At 41.3% G+C, this 24,183-nt stretch overlaps 1 protein-coding gene across 2 annotated transcripts in view; it reads left to right on the top strand.

The window, feature by feature from the left end:
- Positions 1-7,437: 7,437 nt before the first annotated feature.
- The window catches only part of CR2 (complement C3d receptor 2), a 29,941-nt gene continuing 13,195 nt past the window's right edge, over positions 7,438-24,183 (top strand). Inside the window, exons 1-13 of one of the 2 annotated variants that reach the window (XM_087827981.1) lie at positions 7,438-7,495; positions 14,052-14,231; positions 15,498-15,597; positions 16,016-16,101; positions 16,630-17,028; positions 17,977-18,153; positions 18,236-18,338; positions 19,010-19,095; positions 20,270-20,659; positions 22,049-22,237; positions 22,320-22,419; positions 22,655-22,737; positions 23,228-23,638. In XM_087827981.1, the coding sequence (XP_087684107.1) occupies positions 7,438-7,495; positions 14,052-14,231; positions 15,498-15,597; positions 16,016-16,101; positions 16,630-17,028; positions 17,977-18,153; positions 18,236-18,338; positions 19,010-19,095; positions 20,270-20,659; positions 22,049-22,237; positions 22,320-22,419; positions 22,655-22,737; positions 23,228-23,638 (2,362 nt within the window). The remainder of the gene's footprint in view (positions 7,496-14,051; positions 14,232-15,497; positions 15,598-16,015; positions 16,102-16,629; positions 17,029-17,976; positions 18,154-18,235; positions 18,339-19,009; positions 19,096-20,269; positions 20,660-22,048; positions 22,238-22,319; positions 22,420-22,654; positions 22,738-23,227; positions 23,639-24,183) is intronic. The other variant, XM_087827982.1, reaches the window with a different exon arrangement.

The following is a 24,183-nucleotide window of genomic DNA, read 5'->3' as shown; positions in this document are numbered from 1 at the left end:
TAAAGTAGTAACAGGAAAACATATGAAAGTATAATCTCACTGGTAAAGATAAATATATAGTTAAGTTCAGAAAACTCTAATATTATAATGGTGGTGGGTAAATCACACTTAAAGAACATCCCATTTAACTGCAGCTAAATACATATTTTTCTCAAAAGCACACAAGACATCCTCCAGCATATGTTAGGCCACAAAACAAGTGTTAAAAAACTTAAGGAAATTGAAACCATTTCAAGCATCTTTTCTGACCACAAAAGTATGAACTAGAAAATAATTACAAGAAGGAAAACGGAAAATGTCTTAGATATCTAGAGATTGAACAACGTGCCACTAAACAACTAATGGGTCAAACATATTAAAGGAGATATAAAAAATCTCTTGAGCCCAGCTGGCATGGTTCAGTGGATGAGCATCGACCTATGAACCAGGAGGTCACGGTCTGATTCCCATGCATGCCTGGGTTTCTGGCGCGATCCCCGCTGGGGGGTATGCAGGATGCAGCCAATCAATGACTCTCATCATTGTTTCTATCTCTCTGTCCCTCTCCCTTCCTTTCTCTGAAATCAATAAAAACATATAAAAAATATCTTGAGCCAAATGAAAATAGAAATACCACACACCAAAACTTATAGGATGCAGGAAAAGCAATTCTGAGAGGCAAGTTCATAGAAATAAATGCCTACATCGTGGGGGGGAAAACCTTCAAATAAACAACCTAACTTTATACCTCAAGTAATTAGAAAAAGAAGAATAAAGCCCAAAATTAAGCTAAGGAAGCAAATAACAAATATTAGAGCAGAAATAGAAACTGAAAAGACAATAGAAAAGATCCATGAAACTAAGAGCTATTTTAAAAGATAAAAAAATTACAAACTTTAGCTAGGTTTAACAGGAAATACAGAGAGAACTCAAATAAGTAAAATTAGAAATGAAAGAGGAGACATTACAACTGATACCAAATAAATACAAATGATCATGAGAGTCTACTATGAATAATTATATACCAAAAAATTGGGCAACCTAGAAGAAACAGATACATTCCTAGAAACATACAACCTACCAAGACTGAATTATGAAGAAAAATTAAATCTTAACAGACCAATTACTAGTAAGGATATTGAATCAATAATCAAAAACCTCCCAACCTAGAAAACCCAGGACCACATGGCTTCACTGGTGAATTCTACCAAATATTTAAAGAAGAATTAATACTAATCCTTTTCAAATTCTTTTAAAATAGAAGAGGAGGCAATACTTCCAAGCTCATTTTCAAAGGCCAGTATTACCTTCAGATGAAAACCAGAGGAGGATACTACAAGATAAATACATTATAGGCCAACATCTACCATTAGATCTAAACATTCTTTACAAAACATTAGCAAATCAAATTCAACAATACATTAAAAGGATCATATTCCATAATCAAGTGAGATTTATTGCAGGGATGTAAGGATGGTTCAACATTCACAAATCAATCAGTGTGATACACCACGTTAACAAAATGAAGAATAAAAGCCATACAATCATCTGAATAGATGTAGAAATAGCATTTGACAAAATTCAACATCCATTCATAATAAAACTCAACAAACTGGGTGGAGAGAGAATGTATCTCAACATAATAAAAGGTCATATATGACAATACAGCTAATGTCATACTCAAGCATGAAAAGCTAAAAGCTTTACCTTTAAGATCAAGACCAAGACAAGAATCCCTGCTTTCATCACTTTGTTCAAGATTAGTCAGAGAGAGAGATAAGAGGGATCCAAATTAGTCAAGGAAAAGAGATAAAAGGCATTAAAATCAGAAAGAAAGAAGTAAGACTGTCTATTTGCAGACAATATGATATTATATATAGGAACCCTAAAGGCTAACAAAAAATTGTTAGAACTAATAAATAAATTCAGTAAAGTTTTAAGATATAAGATCAATATACAAAAATCTGTTGAATTTCTATACATTAATAACAAACTATTAGAAAGAGAAATTAAGAGAACAACACAATTTATAATTGCATCAAATGAATAGAATATCTAGAAATAAATTTAGCCAGGGAGGTAAAAGATCTGTACACTAAAAACTATAGGACATTAATGAGAGAAATTGAAGAAGACACACGCAAAATAAAAGAAAGATATTCTGTGCTCACAGATTGGAAGAATTAATATTGTCATAATGCCCATAGTCCCCAAAGCAATCTACAGATCCAATGCAATCCCTATAAAAATCCCAATGATATTTTCACATATATATTAAGAAAATCCTAAAATTTGTAATGAACCACAAAAACTACAAGTATCCAAGGCAATCTTGAGAAAGAAGAACAAAGCTGAAGGCAATCACAATTCCTGTTTTCAAACTGTATTACAAAGCTATAAAAATCAAAACATGGTATGGTATTTGCAAAAAAAAAACAAAACAGAAACATGGATCAATGAAATAGAATAGAGCACCCAGAAATATAAATACATATATGGTCAATTAATTTATGACAAAGAATCCAAGAACACACAATGGGGGAAGGATAATCTCTTCAATAAATGATGTTGGTCAAACTTGACAGCCACATCCAAAAGAATGAAACTGGTCCCCTATCTTACACCATGCACAAAAATCAACTCAAAGTGGATTAAGACTTGAACCTAAAACCTGAAACCATACAATTCTTAGAAGAAAACATGGGGGGTAAGCTCCTTGACAATGGTCTTGGCAATGATTCTTTTTTCATTTGACACCAAAAACAAATGCAACATAAGCAAAAATAAACAAGTGTGACTACATAAAATTAAAAAGTTTCTGCACAGCAAACACCAAAAGGTGTTCAACATCACTAGTTATCAGGGAAATGTAATCACAATGAGATATACCACCTCACACCTGTTAGAATAGCGATCACCTAAAAGACACAAGTGTTGGAAGATAACAAGTGTTGGAAAAGATGTACATAAAAGGGAAACCTTGTAATCTTTTGGTGTGAATGTAAATTGGTACAGCCACTAGGAAAATAGTATGGCAATTCCTCAAAAATTAAAAATAGAACTACCATGTGACCCAGCAACTCCACTTCTGGCTATATATCCAAAGGAAAAGAAATCACTATCTCAAATAGATGGATAAATGAATTTTTTAAATGTCACACACACACAGAGGGGAATATTATTCAGTCATTAAAAAGAATGAAATCTTGCCATTTGTGACAAAACAGATGGGCCTTGAGGGCATTATGCAAAGTGAAATAAGTCACATAGGGAGAGACAAATACTATATGATGTCACTTATATGTGGGATCTAACAAAACTGAAAACAGAGAGCAGGTTGGTGGTTGCCAGACGTAGGGGACAAGGACTGGGGGAAACTGGTCAAGGTGGTCAAAAGGCACAAACTTCCTGTTAGAAAATAAGTTTTGGGGGTGTAATGTACAGCATGGTAACTATAGTTAACAACACTGTATTGTATATTTGAAAATTACTAAGAGAGTAGATATTAAAAGTTCTCATCATAAGAAAAAAATTGTAACATGTAGGTGATGGTAGTTAACTAAGTAGTAAACTAACCTTACTGTGGTAATCATTTTACAATATATACATATATCACATCATTATGCTGTGCACCTTAAACTAATACAATATTATACATCATTTATATCACAATAAAACTGGGGAAAATGGGAAGAATAAATATAAATGTCAGTTACGACTATTAAGAAATGTTAATGTCACCCAGTGGGGTGTGGTTCAGCGGTTGAGCATCGACCTGTGATCCAGGAGATCGCAGTTGGATTCCCGGTCAGGGCACATGCCCGAGTTTAGGGCTCCATCCCCAGTAGGGGGCATGCAGGGGGCAGCCGGTCAATGACTCTCTCATCATTGATGCTTCTATCTCTCTCTCTCCCTCTCCCTTTCTCTACTCTGAAGTCAACAAAGATATATATTTTTTAAATGTTAATGTCATCCAAAAGCACTCTTACAGACTCAGAATAATTTTTGACCATATACCTGGGCACATAAAATTAATCATCATAGTATCCAATAGGATATTATGGAAATAACATAGTGTGACTTCTGAGGGTAGATTTTAAAAGGTACTGTGGCTTCTGCCTTGCTCTCTTGTCATGGGAGGAGATCCAGAACCAGTAACCATGTTACAAGGAGATTCGAATAGTCCTATGATGAGGTCCACACGGTGAGGATATGGGGCTCCAGCCAAAAGCAATGCGAGTGAGCCATCTTAGAGAAGGATCCTCCAGTCCCAGTCAGGCCTTCAAGTATGCAGTTGTTGCTGATATCTTGACTGCAACCTCATGAGAAACCCCAAGCCAGAACTACCTTCCTAACCTGCTCTCAAATTCCTGACGTAGAGAAACAGTGTGAGGTAATAAATGTTTATTCTCGCTTTAAATCAATAAGTTTAAGGTAATTTGTTACTATGCAATAGATAACTAATTTAAAAGTTGTTCTACCAAAATAATTGATGTGTACTCTTCAAAAATGTTAAGGTCACGCCCTAGCCAGTTTGGCTCATGGGTAGGTCATCAGCCTACGGACTGTAGGGGCTCAGTTCGATTCCAGTCAAGGGCATGTACCTCAGTTGCAGACTCGATCCCTGGCCCTGGTCAGGGTGCTGTGGGGGAGGCAACCAATCAGGCGAGATTGGGGCGCTCAGGGTGGTATGGCCACAGACGGGAGGCAACCAATCAATGTGTCCCTCTCACATCGATGTTTCTCTCTCTTTCTCCCTTCTACTCTCTCTAAAAAGCGATGGAAAAAATATCCTCGGGTAAAGATTTTTTAAAAATGTCAAGGTGATGAAAGAAAAAAAATACAAAAAATCCCACAAAAATCAAACAAACAAACAAAATCCTGAAGACCTTTCTCAGATTAAATGAAAACAAAAACACACCCCACAACATAACAGTCAAATGCAACGTGTGATCTTAGAATGATCCTAGACTAGAGAAAAAAAAAAGTGTGTGTGTGTGTGTTTGCTATAATAAACATCATTGAGACAATTGAGAAATTTGAGTACTATCTGTCACTTAGATAATAGTATTGTATCAATATTAATTTTCTGGTTTTGCTCATTGCGTTGCAGTTATGTAAGAGAATGTTCTCGTTTTTAGGAAATACACACTGAAGTATTTAGAGGAGGGTGTCATGCCTGTAACTTATCTCAAACAGTTCCAAAGTAACAATTACATAATTACATAATTATACCTGCATGTATCTCTCTCTATATATATATATTATATCATATATATAACACTATATCTATATCTATTGTTCTACATCTATCTATCCATCCACCCATTCATTCAAAGTGAGAGAGACAAAGAATGACAAAGAAAACAGTGAAATGTTAACATTTGGAAAATTATATGTATTTTTATATATAAATGCTTTGTACTATTCTTGCTACTTTTCTGTAGAAATTATTTCAAAATAAAAAGGACATACTAGCAGAGGTTGCTGCTATTCATAAGTTTTCTAAGTGAACTGTTGTTTTAACCTGAGGGTTAGAATTATTAATAGCTTTTGAAATGAATTTAGTGGATCCAAGACAAAATAATAAAAATAAAATAAAAATGAAGGGAAGGGGAAAGGGAAAAGGGAAGGGGAAAGGGAAAAAGGAAGGGAAGAGAAGGGGAAAGGGGAAAGGGAAGGGGAAGGGGAAAAGGAAAAGGGAAGGGAAAAGGGAAGGGGAAAAGGAAAAGGGAAAAGGGAAGGGGAAAAGGAAAAGGGAAAGGAAGGGGAAAGGGAAGGGATGGGGAAAGGGAAGGGAAAGGGAAAGGAAAAGGGAAGGGGAAAGGGAAGGGATGGGAAGGGAAGAAGAAAGGGAAGGGATGGGGAAGGGAAGGGGAAAGGGAAGGGAAGGGGAAAGGGAAAGGAAAGGGAAGGGAAGGGGAAAGGGAAGGGATGGGGAAAGGGAAGGGGAAAAGAAAAGGGAAGGGGAAAGGGAATGGAAGGGAAAAGGGAAGGGATGGGGGAAGGGAAGGAATGGGGGAAGAAAAGGGAAAAGGGAAAGGAAGGTGAAAGGAAAGGGAAGGGGGAAGGAGAAGGGGAAAGGGAAGGGAAGGAAAAGGAGAAGGGAAGGGAAAAGGGAAGAAAAAGGGGAAGGAGGGGGAAGGGAAGGGGAAGGGAAGGGCAAAGGAAGGGGAAGGGAAGAGAAGGGGAAAAAGAAGGGAAGGGGAAAGGGAAGGGAAGGGGAAAGGAAAAGGGAAGGGAAGGGGAAAGGGAAAGGAAGGAGGAAGGAAAGGGAAGGGGGAAGGGAAGGGGGAAGGGAAGGGGTGGGAAGGGGGAAGGGAAGGGGATGGGGAAAGGGAAGGGGGAAGGGAAGGGGAAAAGGAAGGGAAGGGGAAAGGGAAGGGAAGGGAAGGGATGGGGAAAGGGAAGGGAAGGGGAAAGGAAAAGGGAAGGGGAAAGGGAAGGGAAGGGGAAAAGGAAGGGATGGGGAAGGGAAGGGGAAAGGGAAGTGAAGTGAAGGGGAAAGGGAAAGGAAGGGGAAGGGAAGGGGAAAGGGGAGGGATGGGGAAAGGGAAGGGAAGGGGAAAAGGAAGGGATGGGGAAGGGAAGGGGAAAGGGAAGGGAAGTGAAGGGGAAAGGGGAAGGAAAGGGAAGGGGGAAGGGAAGGGGGAAGGGAAGGGACGGGAAGGGGAAAAGGAAAGGAAGGAGGAAGGAAAGGGAAAGGGAAAGGGAAGGGGGAAGGGAAGGGGTGGGAAGGGGGAAGGGAAGGGGAAAGGAAAGGGATGGGGAAAGGGAAGGGGAAAAGAAAAGGGAAGGGGAAAGGGAAGGGAAAGGAAAAGGGAAGGGATGGGGGAAGGGAAGGAATGGGGGAAGAAAAGGGAAAAGGGAAAGGGAAAGGAAGGTGAAAGGAAAGGGAAGGGGGAAGGAGAAGGGGAAAGGGAAGGGAAGGAAAAGGGGAAGGGAAGGAAAAGGGGAAGGGAAGGGAAAAGGGAAGAAAAAGGGGAAGGAGGGGGAAGGGACGGGGAAGGGAAGGGGAAAGGGAAGAGGAAAGCAAGGGGAAGGGAAGGGGAAGGGAAGGGGAAGACGGACTGGATCATTGCAGATCAGTAAGGGTGATTACTATTTTGTAAAACTAGTATTTCACGTCTCCAGAGAGACGAAAGTGGATGCACGGAGTTGCAGTCAAAGCTGGAAAGCCGCGGTCCGAGGGCTGGAGCCTGAGCTGACGGGTGTCGGGTTCCTCCGCCCGCCCGCCCCCTCCGGCCCGCCCCTCTTCGCCGCGGTCACGGTCGCCGGCACGGGCTCCCGCCCCCAGGCAGCCTGCAGGTGTGCGGGCAAAGCAGCACGTGGTGCCGGGCGCTATATAAGAACCCACCTCCCCTTGCTCGCAGCTGCCTCCGGTTCCAGCCCTGCCCTCGCCGAGCTGCCAGAGGCTCGGGTCTCGGAACGCGTCCCGCCGGGGGGCTGCCGCGGGGCATGGGCGCCGCGGGCCTGCTCTGGGTCTCCCTGGCTCTCGTCACGCCCGGGGTCCTCGGTGAGCTGGGAGGGGGGGCGCGGAGGTAGGGACGCGACGGTCTGGGCAAGGGACGCATCTCTGCCGCTATGCAAAGCAGAGTCAAAAGCGAGAAGACGGGCGCAGGGCAGGGCGCTTGCCTGCGCCCTGTCGCTTGGGGGGATCCCCGCCACCTCGCGGTCCTGAAGGTCCTCACTCGAGGCGCCCGGGGCTGGGACCCCCAGAGCTGGAGGCTGCACTGCAGAGGGGGACGGTCTGGTCCACCTGGGGGGCCGTCGGGGCGCACTCTGCTCCCTCTGGCTCCCGCTCTGGCCTCCGCAGGTGCCCCCGCTGTGGGCCCGGGGTCTGCGGGTCTCCCCGCAGCCAGCCGCGCGCTCCGCTAGGCGCCCGGGGTTTTGCATCCTCTGAGCTCGCCCCTGCCGGTGAAAGCAGCAGATCCCTGAGCAAGAATAACGTCTGGTTCCCAGGCACGCTTCTTTCTTTCTTTATTTCATTTTTCTTTTTGACTTGTTGTAATGCTGGTGAAGAGATGCTGAACGATGAACTCCTGGCGTTGTTGGGAAAACTTGAGACAGGGAATTAAAACTACAGTCGCCTTCGTGTTATTTACCTTCTGTAATGAATGGTGAGGGAGCCAGAAGGTCTCATTTAATGTTTATTGTAACCACCCCCCCGGGCCCCCGAGATTGGCCTAATTTTAAAGAAATATTGCCATTTGTTAAGATTAGAGTCTCCTCGAGAGAAGATAGGTCTAACTGTCTAATTACCTCCTGGGTACAGTGAATTCTCAGTTTATTAAGAAGTTTGCTGTAGGCGGACCTCAATGACTGGGTGACTTTGGGCAAGTCATTTAGCTCCCTGATCCTCAGTTTCTTTATCTGTGAAATGAGGCCAGTGATGAACTGTGCTGCCTTCCTGAGCTGCCCAGATGGCAGATGACATTGGCAAGTGAGAGTTAGGCGTTAGTTTTTATGACTAAATATCAGTGCTGTACCGCACTGTATGAACCTGTCTTTATGGAGCCAGCCTTTAAGCTTAACCACCTCCAGCTTGTTAAGGGCAACTGCATAAATTGGTTCTCTTACAACATATTTTGTCTGCTTCCTGACCTTTAACTTTCTCCTGACCCTTAATTGGATATTTCCCAGACCTTTAACCTCAGCTCTCTCTCCTGCACATTAGCACCCTTTGAATGCACAATTCCCAGCTTTCTCTGGCACCTCTCTGCGGCACAGTTGCAGACCCAACTTCTCACCAGCCTTGCATTTCTATTTCTACATTTCAAAGAGGCTATTATCAAATGAAAGTCAAATTCTTCACCAGCCCTGCCCATCTATCATTTCTTCCAAGTAGCCCAGAGCATCCCCTCCCAGTACCAGAGCTGGACCATCCTCTAGGTCACTTAACTCCAGACACATGAAAGACCAGGTGCACCTACCTGCCAACCCTTTTAGCCAATGTGCTTCTGTTGTCTGTATCATTCTAACACCCATATTATATCACCCCTGTTAAAACCTCCTCTCTTACAGGTCACTCTGATGTCAGTCTTTAACCTTTCCAATAGTGAAAATCAAAAATTTTGAAGCTATATATATTTCTTCATCATTCTACTCCCTTGCTCAAAAATCTAAAAGGGTTTCCTACTGCCTGTGGGATTAACCAAAAAATCAAAAATCAAATATCTTCAGCCTTTCAAGGCATTCATAATTGGATCTCACTTACATGACCCTTCAAATTCCCCATTCCTTCTATCATGAATGTACCATTCATTGTCTTTCCTGACAGTCACCCCATGGTTCTTTGTTCATGCTTTGCCCACACCCCCATCCTGACGTTTGTTCTTACTGTGTACCCTCCCCAGACTATCCCTTGGCTCCTGGCCAGTTCCTGCCCTCAAGCATGCTTAAGAAACTCTTGAGGCACCTTTTTAAAATACAGATTCCTTGGTTCCACCTCATCCTCCAGAGATTCATAGGTTTGGGTGGTGGCCCAGGAAGCTGAAGCAGTCTGAAAAACTCTGATGTAACGGTGTCTATAGGGCACACTGCTGTGAGCAGTCATGTGGGAAGCAAATTTCCCTCTTAGAGTAGTTCTCCACTTCTTTATTTTGTCTTTTTACATAAACGGTTTCAAATTTCCCACACTGTTAAACTTCACTCTTGCCAAAATCCTCAAATAGGAATTCCCTTGTTTTCTAATCATCTACCTCCATCAGAGATTAGATGCTTTCTCTGTTGCTTAAAACCTGCCAAGGGCTTCCCATCACATTAGAATAAAATCAATGCCCCGTATCCTTGACTACAGGCCTCTGCCTCTCTCTGAAATTGTCTGTCCTTGCCCTGCCCCTTCACTTCCTCTGCTCCTGCCACACTGACTTTCTTTCCATTCCTTGCACATACTCATGTTTGTTTAGCCTTTGCACTAGGTGTCCCCCCTATTGAAATGCTCTTCCTACAGATCACCTTGACTGTCTCCTTCTGGGCATTCAGGCCTCAGCTTCACCTTTACTCTCCCTGACTCTTACCTGAAGCACTCATCCTCCAGGTCACTCTGTATCACATAACTGTGTTCTGCTTCCCAAAGAGCATCTATCATCCTATGAAACATTCTTGTTTGTTTATTTACTTGTTTGGGTTTGTTCCCTCCCTGGAATACAAGTCCCAATGGAGCAAGACCTTTATCTGTGTCGTTGCCCGATGAATTCTTGAACCAGCCTGTAACTAGGAGTTCGATAAGAATGTCCTTTGCCTTCCAGAACAATGGAGAAGGTACTCTTTCTGCTGACAAAATCAACTCCTCTTCCCATATTCATGATCACATTCAATCCCATCTTGCCTTTGGAAGGACTTTACTTCTGCAGAAGTCCCCTGATTTACATCATTGCACTTATATCTCTTGTTGACTCATCCCCACCAGCAGTTAAACATGCCCTAGGACTTCCTTTATTTGGGAGAGGAGACTCCTCTTGGCCCAATGGAACTGCATTTTTCTGCCCCTCTTCTCATCATTCTCAACAAAACTCACTGACTTCTTGCTCACATGCCTTTGTCTCCTTAACCCACCCCGACAGGCTTCCTTCTCCACCATTCTCCTAAAGCTGCTCTCAGCAAGGTCACTACTGACCTTCGCTCTGGCAAGTTCAGTGGTCATTTTTCTTTCCCTTTCTCTTTGTCTTTCATCAAAAGCTGAATATTTCCAGCTTCTTGAAACAGCTCCATTCTCATTTCCCAAACAAGACCCTCTTACCTACCTTCTCTGTATCTCTCTGGTTGCTCTTACTCCTTTTGCCCTGTCTCTAAACAGCAGAGGGCTTGAGGGCTCAGTGTTGGACCTCTTCACTTTTTCTCTATAACTTTGCTTCCTAAGAGATCTCATCTAGCCTCTTGGCTTTAAATACTATTTATATGTTAATAACTCATTTGTTATCTGTGGTCCTGACCTATCTCCTGAGTGGCAAATTTGTACATCCAACTGCCTACCTGGCAACTCCATTTGGAGACCTAGTAAGTGTGTTAAATATACCATGTCTAAAGGGCAATCAATTCTGTCCCTACAACACCCTAACACACACACACATACTCACACACACACTCACACACACACACTCTCACACACTCTAAAAAGCAAAAAATTGGTTCTTTCCCATCTTAGTATATGGTATTACCTTCAACCCAGTAGCTCAAGTCAAAAAGCTGGAAGTTTTTACTAAATCCTCTTATTTTCTTAGCTCCACATCTAATGTAAAAAAAGTCTTGGCAATTCTATTTTTAAAATATATTCCAAATTTCACCCACTTCTCACTATCTCCCTATGGCCCATGCATCCGTTTTCTGTCTGAACTCCTATAATAGCCTCCAGACTGCACTTCCTGCCCCTGAAAGTAAAAGTCCAGTCTATAGTCTACCCAATTGCCAGGCTATTCCTTTAAAAAGGTAAATCAGGCCATGTGACTCTCCTGTGTTAACTCTCCAATGATTTCCAGACATCTTACTGTGGCCTGAGGAGCCCTTTGTGATCCATCCTTACTGAGCCTTCTAACTTGATCTCATGCCACTCTGTTTCGATCGCTGCATTCCAGCCACACTTGCCTTTTTCTGTCCCTAAAGTGTAGCACATCCACCCCTGATGTTAGGCCTCTGTGTAAAATGCTTTTATCTGGCACTTAGCCTGGCTGGTTCCTTCTTAACCTTCAGTAACAACTCAGTGTTTCTTCTTTATAGGTCTTCCTTAAGCATTGTGGCAGAAGTGGCATGCCGCCTTGTCCGCCTGCCTTTCTGGTGCATTACATTTGGCACGCACATCACTCTGTTTATTTCCTATTTATTTATTGGTACTTATTTATGATCTGCCTCCCTCTATTGGAATATGAATTTTGTGAAGGTGGGAACCTTGTCTCGGATGTTCACTGATGTATCTCTTGTGCTTAGGATAGTGCCTTGGTTAATACTCACAACTATCATTCAAAATAGCCAGGAAACCCAGCGCTAAGGCATTTGGTTATAATACTTATCAGTAATAATTTCTCCTACCTGCTTTCTGACTTGATTTTTGTTTTTATTTTTATTATCATTTATAGCTGTTCTTCGTTAATTTCAAATGGATTTCTAAGCCATTCTAGGTAAAGCCCCTTGGATCCAAATAAGTTAAATGTATCTCTGTTCTCTAGAAACTGCTTTGCCTAGTTAGTTTTTACCATGGCTTAAGGGATGTATATGCCAATGTCTTGCCACTATCTCCTATTTTGGATTCAGTCATGATCTACTCTGATTTTTATTCTGGATTTTAGGAAGATGTCTGTGGGATTAAGAAAATTTGTATTACTTAATGATTCAAAGACTAACCTTTCCTTTTCTGATATGGAACAGAACATGATTGCTGGAATTTCTGTCTTTGACCTGGGATTTTGGAAATTTCATGACTAATAAGAGCTAGTGTCTGCCAAAAGAGAAAGAGTCCCCAAGTGTCCTTATTGGGCTAAGAATTCCCCATTATTTTCCATCTGGAAAGTGTGATTCTTATCTCTTTTCACTTCAGAAGGTCATAATATAAAGTACCTTCCTGCTTTTGCTCCTTCAAAAATCTTGGCTTTATCTTACTCCATATTGTTGCTGCAGATTAAATCTTGTGGACTTATGCCCCGGCCAGTGTGGCCCAGTGGTTAGAGTGTTGGCCCATGGACCTAAGGGTCATAGGTTCGATTCCCAATCAAGGGCACATACTTGGGTTGCAGGTTCAATCCCCAGCCCCAGTCAGGAAGCATTGTGGGAGGGAACAAATAGATTGTCTCTCTGACATCGATGTTTCTCCTTGTCTCTCCCCCTCTCCCTCTCTCCCTTCCTTACACTCTCTCTAAAAACAAAAACAAAAACAAAAAAAACAAAAAACAGTGGAAAAAGTATCCCTGGGTGAGGTCTAACAAAAACAAAACAAAGCAAAAAATCTTGTGGACTTAAGTTGGTTTTCTGTTTTCCAGCTTGTGGCAAGTTACTCTGTACTGTCCTTGTTCACATTGGCCGTGAAGTTAGTCAAGCCCTGTCTTCCCCTACAGTCTTGCTCTTTGCGCAGGCATGCGCTTGGAGACAATGGTAGTTGTTAATGAAGGAAGCTAAAGGAGTTCAGGAAAGAAACAGGAGACCTACAGGGAGATCTGGATCCCAGTAATGATGGCTATTCTTAATCCAGTCTACATGACTTCTCCAACAGAAGTAGTGAGCTGTAAAAAGACTGGGTCTGGCTGCAACCTTGGGAGTTCTGTTTGCCTTTGTCCATAATTAGTCCATAATTTTTCTTTGACTTTCACCTGTACCAGTCTCAGACTCATCTGAAAAAAAAATTTATAAATTTCATAGTCCAATATACCGCCATTCCGGAGCTAAAACTTTTCCAGGCATATCCTCAAGTGTGTGGGTATTACAGATTCTTATCTGTTCACCTAGGATAAAATCTGTTTCATTATCAATATTATTTTTATTTTTAACTCACAGGGAACTGACTTGAAATAACTCTTTCCTTTTATCTCGTACGTATCAGGAAGAAACGACTAAGCTCTCTTAGAGGGCCTATTACTCCACTAGGCTAATGGAATACAATAATAAAGAATAACAAATAAACATTTTTTATTGCTAGGACCTAAAGATTTAATGACTAAGATAGTAATGTGAATTCATTAAAGTAATTTTAGAGAATCATACATGTGCTGAGCTTATAAGGTCTCTGATGTGGTTTAGTTTCCTGTACTATCCCGGAAAACTGTTTATCAGGTTTTCGTTTTTATTTATGAGGTTGTAAGAAGATGAAACTACTGCATGGTCTTCATGGAATTTTATGAAAAATGATTTTTTTCCATCTCTTGCTAAAATTTCTAAAATCTATCCTAAAATGTCTTTGAACTTCTGAGCTTACTTCTCTGTATATGCACCCCTACTGCAAGATATGCTTTTTGTCCCAGAAATTATTGTCCCATTTTAGGTTTACTTTCTAAAGATTTAAGTTGTCAGTGTAATTGGTGATAAAACAGAAGCAGAGTAGAAGTTTTAGTCTCTCTTACTTTTGATATTCCTGTGGTCTTTGTCTCTAGGTCAGTGTAAGTCCCTGCCAAGGTATCATTTTGCTAAGCCTAAAGTTCACAGTGATCAGTCTGAGTTTGCTGTTGGGACATCTTGGGAATATGAATGCCTTCCTGGGTATATCAAAAGGTCATTCCTCACCACCTGTCTAGAGACTTCCAAGTGGTCAGATGCTCAGCAATACTGTAAACGTGAGTAATCTGTAATAGAGGTATCTTTGGGTCTATTAGTGAATCTCTGTGAGCTAACCTGCTATTTTTCATGATAAAAGACCATCTCATTTACTCCTAAGGGCATTGAGAATTGAGGTTAAATCATCAGAGCTGCCAGCCCTATTTACCTGGAATCTCCATGAACTTGCTCCATGCTCTCTGAATTGTGTTAGAGTGAGGTTAGAAGTTAGTATGCAAGGAATATTAGTTTCACTTCATTCTCACCCCATTTAATTCAAGAGACATTTTTGAGTAACAACTAGGTATGAAGCTATAGGCTATATGATGGCGCTGGAGAGAACTGTAAAGTCTACTGGTCCCTTCCTGTGAAGAATTCCTATACTCATTGTAAAGCCTGACTTTAAACAAATACTGTACTATGATGTAATTTCATTTATTCAGAGGTAATTTCTATGAGATCATAAAGTAGTAAATAATAAATGCTGTCTAGAAGAATTAGGGAAATGTAGGCATTACAGGCAGAGGAAACAGCATATGCAAAACCATGAAGGTATGAAAGAACATGAGGTCTTTAGAAAATAGGCAAATTCAGTGCAGTTGGAGTATGAGGGACATGGTGGGGAATAGCAGTTGATTAAGTGGATTGGAGCTTAACTGACAGGACATGAACATTTTTCCAACCAACAATGGTAAGTCATTATAAGTTTTTAAATGTAGGTAGTGGTATGACCACATTTGTGCTTCTAAAAGAAAATGTGTGCAGTGGTAGGTGTGCCTAGAAGATGGAGACCAGAGTTAGAAAGGTAAATTTTGTTACTCAGTGATCCAGTGAGAAATTACAGCAGTGATAATGGTTGATTTGGAGATGTTTGGAATTCAGTCACTAAAATTTGGTGACCAACTGAATAAAGGGCAGGGAATAAAGAAATGAGTTACAGAAAGGAAATGATGACTGTAAGTTTTTTCTTTTTAAGCCACAAGACTTGGTAGATGATGCCATCACCTGACCGAATATAAAAAGGGGAAAGATAGGTTATAATTATGGTTGACCACAAATGATGTTTGCATGCCCACTGAAAATACAGACGACATGCTTGAAACAAATACTGTTCTGGAATTGACTCTTCCCTTGGAAGATAAAAGTTTTGTAAATGTCAAAGAGTGCTTTAAATAAACGTAAATAAGCTAGTCAGCAAGTCCAGTCAGGCTGGGATTTAATATAAAACACAAAATGTCCCCCAAATTCCAGTCCCAAACCCCATTTTGTTTTGTTTTCCCCTGTAGGTAAATCATGTATGAGTCCTGGAGAACTCCTTCATGGCTCTGTCCACACACCCATGGGTGTCATGTTTGGGTCAACAATTACATATTCTTGTGATAAAGGGTGAGTTGGCAAGAGATATCTCCAGGGTACATGGGCTTTTCAACCAGAAACCAGGAGTCTTCCAAGAGAGATCTGAGTAATTGCCACCTACCCTTTAAAATAGATAAGCAAAGAGAGTCACCTACCTGACCTGCTGTAGAGACTATCTTTCAGGGTTACCCACTAGAGATGGTCCCTAGAAGAGAAAGGAACTTGGGCTACTCCTCTTCTTCCAATTTAAAACTCCAGTGTTACTGACAAGAAGGCAAATTTTATTTGGCTTTAGATTCTTTAATCTTTTGTATGAGTCCTCAGTCTATCCCTGCTGTTTGTCATACATGATATTCCATTCTTTGCCATTCTTTCAGTGGACAAAGAACTAAACTTTCCTAAGATGTACATCTAGCTGGGAGATGATCACTCATCTCTTTGTCTTTAGATACCGACTCATTGGTGTCAAATCTTCCACATGTATTATCTCAGGCAATACTGTAACCTGGGATGAAGACATGCCTATTTGTGAATGTGAGTAAAATGACCCCTTTATTGCACCTATATAATTCCTCTTGTATCCTTCTAGAGGGAAATTAGGCATCTACCTATCAAAATGAGTACTTCCCAGGAAAGTTTATACTTGATTTGGGAAGTTCTGGGCACAGAGCTGTGGTTTGTTTATGTTCTTCTTATCCCTCCCAAACTTACCACACTTTTCTTTGATTTCTCCCCTTTGACAATAAGTTATTTCACAGTGAATATTCCATGCACCATGTCAGTCATCCCAGGTGCCTCTTATAACAGTTTGTCTGTATTCTGGGGATGGGATCTTGGGACCAGATCATAGGTTTTTTTGAGGTTTCATCAGGGAAGTTCCATGCATCTTCCTACCTTGCTACTTCCTATTTATAACCATTTCTGAGATACGGATACACAATTTCAACAAAATGCGTTAGCTGTAGGCTGAATTAGAGTTTGGTTTGCAAGACTGAAGTCAAAATTCTCAGAAGCTATAACATTAAAATGTGTTCTTTCTTTTTCCACCTAACCCCCAAAAAGCTATTCCTTGTAAGCCACCCCCATCCATCCCCAATGGGGACTATTATAGCAGCAGTAGAGAGGATTTTTACTATGGAATGGTCGTGACTTATCAGTGCCATGTTGGACGGAATGGGAAAAAGCAGTATGACCTCGTGGGTGAGAAGGCAATATATTGCACCAGCAATGACAGTCAAGTTGGCATCTGGAGTGGCCCTGCTCCTCAGTGTATTAATCTAGTCAAATGCCCATTTCCAGAAGTTGAAAATGGAATTGTGGAATCTGGATATAGACGTTCATTTTCCTTAAATGATACTGTGATGTTTAAGTGTAAGCCTGGCTTTACCATGAAAGGCAGCAACGAGGTATGGTGCCAACCAAACAGTAAATGGGATCCTCCACTGCCAAGGTGTTTCAAGGGTGAGTTGGGCTGAAAATATGGTGATCTATAAATGAAATGAGAGTTTTGGTTGAATGGATGCATGGTGGCTGTGAGAAGAGGAGAGGAAATATAGTAGATTTGGTTGGGTATCCTGGTTAAAAAATTCAAAACTGAACTTTGAAAGAAGCATCTGAATATTGAAGAGATAGGAAATATACTATATCCTGGAACAGGGTTAGATCTATATTAATGAGGGGAATTTAGAAAGCGCTTTAAAAAAAAAGCAGATGGTACCAGAGCCAAAGATCAGAGATTTTTCTAAAACATATATATGATCAAATTTTCTTTAAATGAAGAAAAAATAAATTCTCAGTCTTATTGGCCATGCATTTGGGGGAAATTTCCTAATGTCAGAATTCTATTCAAAAGACTGTACATATTACACATTCTGATACTGACAAATGCAGCATTTATGCAATGAGGCTTGAATTAAGATTGAGTCTCTTCCCTCATGCTGCCTTTCCCCCTCCTCTTATTGAGAAATGTCTGACTTAGAAAAACCAGGCAACATTTGGAGCCCTTCCTTCAAGGCTCAGAACCTCCATCAACCTGGCTTGGGGAGCAGGGAAAATGTGGTAGATGTTGGTGGTGATCTTGTATTTCCAAAGTTTGATTCCCTTGACTATAATGTTAGTGAGAGGATAACCAAGATCATTTTAGTTAAATGACGTGGAGAATGATGAGTGGATGTACAGTTTTCTGGTACAATCAAGAGACACAAAGCAGATGGTTGCATGGTTCACTGTGTCTAAAAACAGTAATGCATGTTACACACTCCACCTCACCAAAGGAGTCCCTGCTTTACATTAGGAGAGTTCACGTGACCACCTTCTTCCTTCCCCTGCCAAACCCAAGTTGGCTTAGATCGTAGAGAAGAAAGTTCTTATGTCAGAAATGAAAGGCCTCTGGTCCTGTTCTTTTCTCAGGGTGTCTACCACCTCAACGTATCCACCATGGTAATTATAACAAAATGGATAAGGAATTTTTTGCAATTGGACAGGAAGTGTCCTACAGCTGTGAGCCTGGCTACACTCTTATTGGACCTAATGCTATACAGTGTACATCATTGGGAACCTGGAGCCAAACAACCCCCAAATGTGAAGGTGCCTAAAACTCTATTCCATCTTAAGGAAACTCAACTGTGTCCTGACTCTTCATGTGCCAGCCTTGTCTCTTTTTTCCTAGCCAAATCATGTGATACCGTTCCAAACCAACTTCTCAATGGCCAGGTGGTGATTCCTTCTACTCTCCAGCTTGGGGCAGAGGTTTCTTTTGTTTGTGATGAGGGGTGAGTGTGAGGTGACAGGGCCTGAATTGAGACCTGTGACTCATAGCCAAGCATTGCAAAATGTGATCTGTAAAGACAGTTAATATTTCTTCCTCTCTCTGGTCTTCTCCCTCCTTTTCTTTACCTTTTATGACTAAAAATTCTGTTATTAGCCAAATCCTATTGGTTTTCTTCAAGTGTATGTATTGTGCATGGCCAGCCAACCTGGACAGGAATTACCCTATTTTTTTTTTTTTAATTAAAAAGCGAAGTTTGAAGTCACAAGTTAAGGCTTCTCTTATGGAGATGAATAGATGATGGGGGTTTAATAAGAGGGGCTTATTGGGGTGAGCTTAGGGATCTTTGATATTGTCTTCACTTGAAACTAAGTTTTTTTGTTTTGTTTTTTACCTTCTAAATTGTCAAGAGAATCTTGACATTTGGATGCCAAAGAGAAAAGAGATCACATTTTTTAAAAATATGTGATAATTATGACTTTTTCTGTGTTTTTACCTGGTCTGAAGCCGTCATATAGCTGAACGGATCCACAAACAACCTTGGACATTTTCCTTAAGCCTAAAATGCCAAAAAGAATAGAGCTCATTAACACCACTTACTTGAGAGAAGTGATTAAATCCATGCATCTGAGAATTGGTTTGCTCTGGTGATGATTTCTCCCCTTATTGTTTAAGGTACCGGTTAAATGGCAAATCTTCTAGTCAGTGTGTCTCAGAAGGAATGAGAGTACTCTGGAATAATAAGTTTCCTGTCTGTGAACGTGAGTAGAAGCAAAAATAAGTATGAATCTTGCTTCTTGGTTTTTGGTGTATTCTCATGCATTTCTCAGCTATCACATCTTATCTGGATGAGTGCTTTGAACATGCATGTGCCAGCCTTCTGTATGTTCTAGCATGCAGGCAAAATGAAATGTATTCAGTTGACTACATCTTGTCTTGAGTATTCTATTTATATCGAGATAAAGGCTCTGGGAAGCTACCCCCACTGCATCTGAGTAGCGCTGCTGTGCTGAAATGGTTTGGCCTTGTGTTCTTCTCCCAGTTTCTCTGCTCATGAGCATCCTGGAGCTAACTGGAAATTAACCAGCGTTCTGGAGGTTGGCTCTTTTCCCTTTGTTCTGAGACTCACTTGGGAAAGGTGTGCATGTACCAACACAGCTATAAATAATTAACAATATGACAAGTGCATAAAGGATATGAGGTCATTATTCCAAACCCCTGATCACTTCCTGTGGCTTTTTCAAAGGGGTGCAGCATCAAAGGATGACAAATGACTGTAGTGAGGCTGCAGTCCCTTTAGTAGAGGGATGGAATGTACTTTCACCACTTGTAGCCCCAGTTGTGTGTTTGAAACAAGTATCAAATAATTTGTATGTTCCAGGTGTTGTACTTGCCCCTTTCAGGTCCTTTTGTCTCTCTGGGTTCCCATTATAACCTTATGAAGTAGCATGATTTTGATGATGGACTAAGAAACTGAGGCTTAGAGAGGGTAAGACTTGCCTAAGGTCACACAGCTATTGAATGATAGTGGGGATTTGAAACCAGGTCTACTGAGCCCAGATTTCATTAGTCCACAGTGCCTCCCCACATGTGATTTGCATGTCACTAACATATTCTTTACATGTGCTGTTTGCCTTTTGTTTTATTAAAATGGATTAGACTCAGAAATATTTAATAAATTCTGTTTCCTTGTCGTTGTTTGGTCAAGACAGTGCTTATAATTCCTATATTGATTTGTTTGCTGAGGATCAAGAGAAAGGTAAGACTTTAGGAGCTTGGGGATAAGTAGGGACTATGAGTAAGAAATCAATTATACAAAATTCTAAGCTTGTTTCTGACAAAATGACATAACATATATTTGAACTTTTAATCTAAATTGGAATGATTTTGTTGTCATAATCAATAACACCGCATATTTCCCTTTCTAATTTTCAGGGATTCTTTGTGACCCTCCTCCTAGTATCCAAAATGGTCGGAACAGTTATTTTTCTGGCCCTGTACCTCTCAACACTGTGGTGAGGTACTCTTGTTTCCATAACTTCCGCATCATTGGAGAAAAGACTCTTTTTTGTATACCTAAAGACCAAGAGAAAGGAATCTGGGATAAAGCTGCTCCTACCTGTGAATATTTCAACAGAAATTCTGTTTGCCCTGAGCCCATAGTGCCCGGGGGACACAAAGATAAAACATCGAGACCACCGTACAGACACGGTGATTCTGTGACATTTACCTGTAACGCCAACTTCACCATGAAAGGAAACAAGTCTGTTTGGTGCCAAGCAAATAAAACGTGGGGGCCGACACCGCTCCCCACCTGCGAGAGCGGTGAGTAAGAGAGAAAATGAAACTGGGCTGGGGGGTTGGACCCCGCAGTTCTGTGCGGCTCGGGTTTTGTGTCACCCTGAACTCAGAGCAGTGTGGATGTGTGAGGGTGGGGCCCAGGGGGCAAGCAGGGCGAAGGGCGAAAATTATGCTTTCCTGTTTTATTGTATTTTTTTGTTGTGAAGGATATGAATGTTCAATTAACAAACATCAATAGAACGAAAAAGTTTAAAGTATGGGGAGAAAAAGTAATTGAACGTAGCTCATAATTGAATTGAATAAGTCTCACAAGATTGGGGGCGAGAGTTTGTTGGTGCTGCGTGAACTGTGGGGTTTTAAACTGTGTATCTGAGTTAGTGTTAAACTGAAAAGAAATGTGAGGTCTAGTAGCAAAAATATACCCAATGGATATAAAACGCACCTGTAAATAGTTGTTAATGAAGCCTGGCAGAAATGATCCTCTGTTCTGTGAGGTGTCTATAAACATTTTCTGAAGTGATGCACTATGTTCCCAAGTCATCTCAGATAACATTTCAAATCAAATGGCTTTAATAGTAAGGATTGCTTACTATTAGCCTAAGGTCTTCATTTATTTTTATTTAGTTAGGCTTATGATGTTGCTGAAATCTAAATCTGAATTTCAATCGTACAATTACAGGGAATAGCATATTTGACAAATATTTTACCATCAAAAGTAGCTATTTATTTTCTTGGTGAAGGAAAATATCAAGCAATTATAAATCAGTTAATGAGCTGAAAAGACCATGATTAGAAAACTATGATTCTATCTATGTATCTATAGAAAGATACATAATCTTGGAGGCAAGGAAGATCTATGATAGTCACAAAATGAGGAGACTATAGAAAATTATTGTACCTATATAAAGATTTAGGTAAACCTATATGTATTGACATGGAAAGATATCATAAACAGATTATTAAGCAAAGAAAGAAAGGCATAGAATAAGTTGTGAGTACATATATACTCACCCAATATGCATGTATATGTGACACATATAGGATCCCATCAAACTATATTACTAATATCCAGCAGGATAAACCCTAATAATATGCTACTTTTGGAGCTGAGAATAAGTTTAAAGACAGGATAAAAGTATGTGTAAAAATGAACTATTTTTTGGTAACTGAAATTTTTCACAAAGTAAATCATAAAGTGTAACTAAAACTGGAAAATAATGAGCTATTTATGGTATAAAATGGATTTGATCAAATCACACTTGTTTGATCTTTAAAAGATGGAGTTGAAAATTCATGAGGACTGGTTACCACAGATCATGGAGTCATTTATTTGGATCTATGCACTATGTCAAAATCTAGATTGTGAAGGATGCATTATCTGATGGCCTTTTTTCCTAATGTGCGTGTGTAAAGATTTCCCCCTGGACTGTCCACCACTTCCCATGATCCCCAATGGACATCACACAGGACAGGATGTTGGCCCCTTTGTCCCTGGATTCTCTGTGACTTACAGCTGTGAACCTGGTTATTTGCTTGTTGGAGAAAGGACTATCCGTTGTTTGTCATCAGGAAACTGGAGTGCTGTCATTCCAAAATGTGAAGGTAGCCTAATTTCCAGTCAGTTTCAGAAATTGGCCTATTCTGTTATTTGCCACGCTTTACACATCTTCGGCTTGTTTCTTAGAGGCACAGTGTGGACCCCCAGGACCACTTCTCAATGGGCAGATAAAGGGGCCTCCAAGTCGTCAGGTCGGCGCAACTGTGAACTTTTCCTGTAACGAAGGGTGAGTGTCTGGAGGACCTATGAGATTTAATTCATTGGGCCTCTCTGTGCGTGGTGTGACCTGTGAAGGCTCCTCTGTGGGGATCTGTGGGGAGCCGAGGGTGAGGTTGTGAGAGGGAATGCTAATAAGAGCCAATGCACACAAATTAAATAATTTGTCTTGGACTTCCAGTAGAGGTCATTGATCCATATCACCAGCTGCTTAATAGTTCTGAGTGACCACTCCCTGTCTCCAGGTATCGCTTACGAGGCCAACCTTCTAGTCAGTGCGTAATTGCTGGACAGAGAGCTCTATGGACCAAGATACCTGTATGTGAAGGTAGGTTACACAAGCTGTGGTGTGCAACTAGTTCACTGCCCGAGGCTCAGCAGGACACTGAATTCTTTTGACAGAAGCTCTTGATCGAGTCGTTACTCTACAGAACCTTATAGAGCAAATATCTCTCCTAGACATCTTTAAGGGTTATGCCTGAAGCATCCTTCAGTTACCTCTCTAGTCTCTGCGTATTCAAGTAAAACAGAGTTCCTAGGCTCCCCTTTCTCTAACAGCTAAGTAGACTTTTAAGCCAGGCCATGCACATAAAGGAGATGGCCTATGCAGTAACAGAAATTCAAGGATCAGCAGAATTAGATATATTCCAGAATAAATCATACTGTTTGAATTATATTATTACAGCTGCCCTGATTGATTCATTAACGAGTCAAATATCCCAGGTCCCTGAACATAGGAGGTGGGAGTGGTATCAAGCCCGAGGCTTTCTTTGTCTGCAGTACACTGTCAGCTTGTCATTTCTCTGTAATTTCTCTAGGCATCCTTTGCCCACCACCTCCGTCTATTCCCAATGGAACACATACAGGCAGCCCTGCAGCGAACTTTCCGTATCGAAGCACAGTCACTTACACGTGCGACCCGGGCCCAGAGCCAGGAGTGGACTTCATCCTGACTGGGGAGAGAGTTCTCCGTTGTACCTCCGATAGTCAGAAGGCTGGGGTCTGGAGTCCCCAAGCTGCCCCACGCTGCGAACTTGCTGTTTCTGGGATTCAGTGTGCACCGCCCCAGATCCTAAGAGGCCAAATATTGTCTGGGCAGAAGGATCAATATTCCTATAATGACACTGTGGTAGTTGCTTGCTCGATTGGCTTCACCTTGAAAGGCCCCAGGAAAATGCGATGTAGTGCCCGAGGCACATGGGAGCCATCGGCACCAGTCTGTGAAAAGGGTGGGTGTCCCCATACCAAGAAAAGATTGCACTGATTCATTTTTTCCAAGAACGATAGGTAGGGGTTTTGTACATAAGCAGGTCCCTTCCAGTTTGGAGCCCCCTCGACTCTTCTATATGTATAGTGTTTATAATTATGCAGAACACTTTTTAACCCAAGCCCCACAGTTTGTTTATTTTGTGGAAGTATTCTCTGGGGAAAATAACGTTAGGGGCCACTAAGTTGCCCATTTCTTTAGGGAAAAAATGCTTGATTGTACTAATACTGAAACTTAAAAGGGAAGTCAGCAAAGGCCCGCCCCATGGATGTATTAGAATCTCCCATTGGAAGCATACAAGGTGATCCCTTCAGAAAGGAAGAGACGAGAGGAGGTAGAACACCGAGTGGGAACTGAGCAAAATCTGCAGCAGCCTAAGTGCAGAAAAGACAAGACCGAGAACCACTGACCTAAAATTACCCCCAGCTGGGCTGCAAAACACCCCTGTACCATACAGCTGCCACCAGAGGGGAGTTTTAGCGTTAATGCCAGTTTCTTCAGCTGTTT

The sequence above is a fragment of the Miniopterus natalensis genome, chromosome 19 (assembly GCF_054644295.1).
Source record: "Miniopterus natalensis isolate mMinNat1 chromosome 19, mMinNat1.hap1, whole genome shotgun sequence".
NCBI classification, from domain to species: domain Eukaryota; kingdom Metazoa; phylum Chordata; class Mammalia; order Chiroptera; family Miniopteridae; genus Miniopterus; species Miniopterus natalensis.
This window is presented reverse-complemented; position numbering and strand designations above follow the sequence as displayed.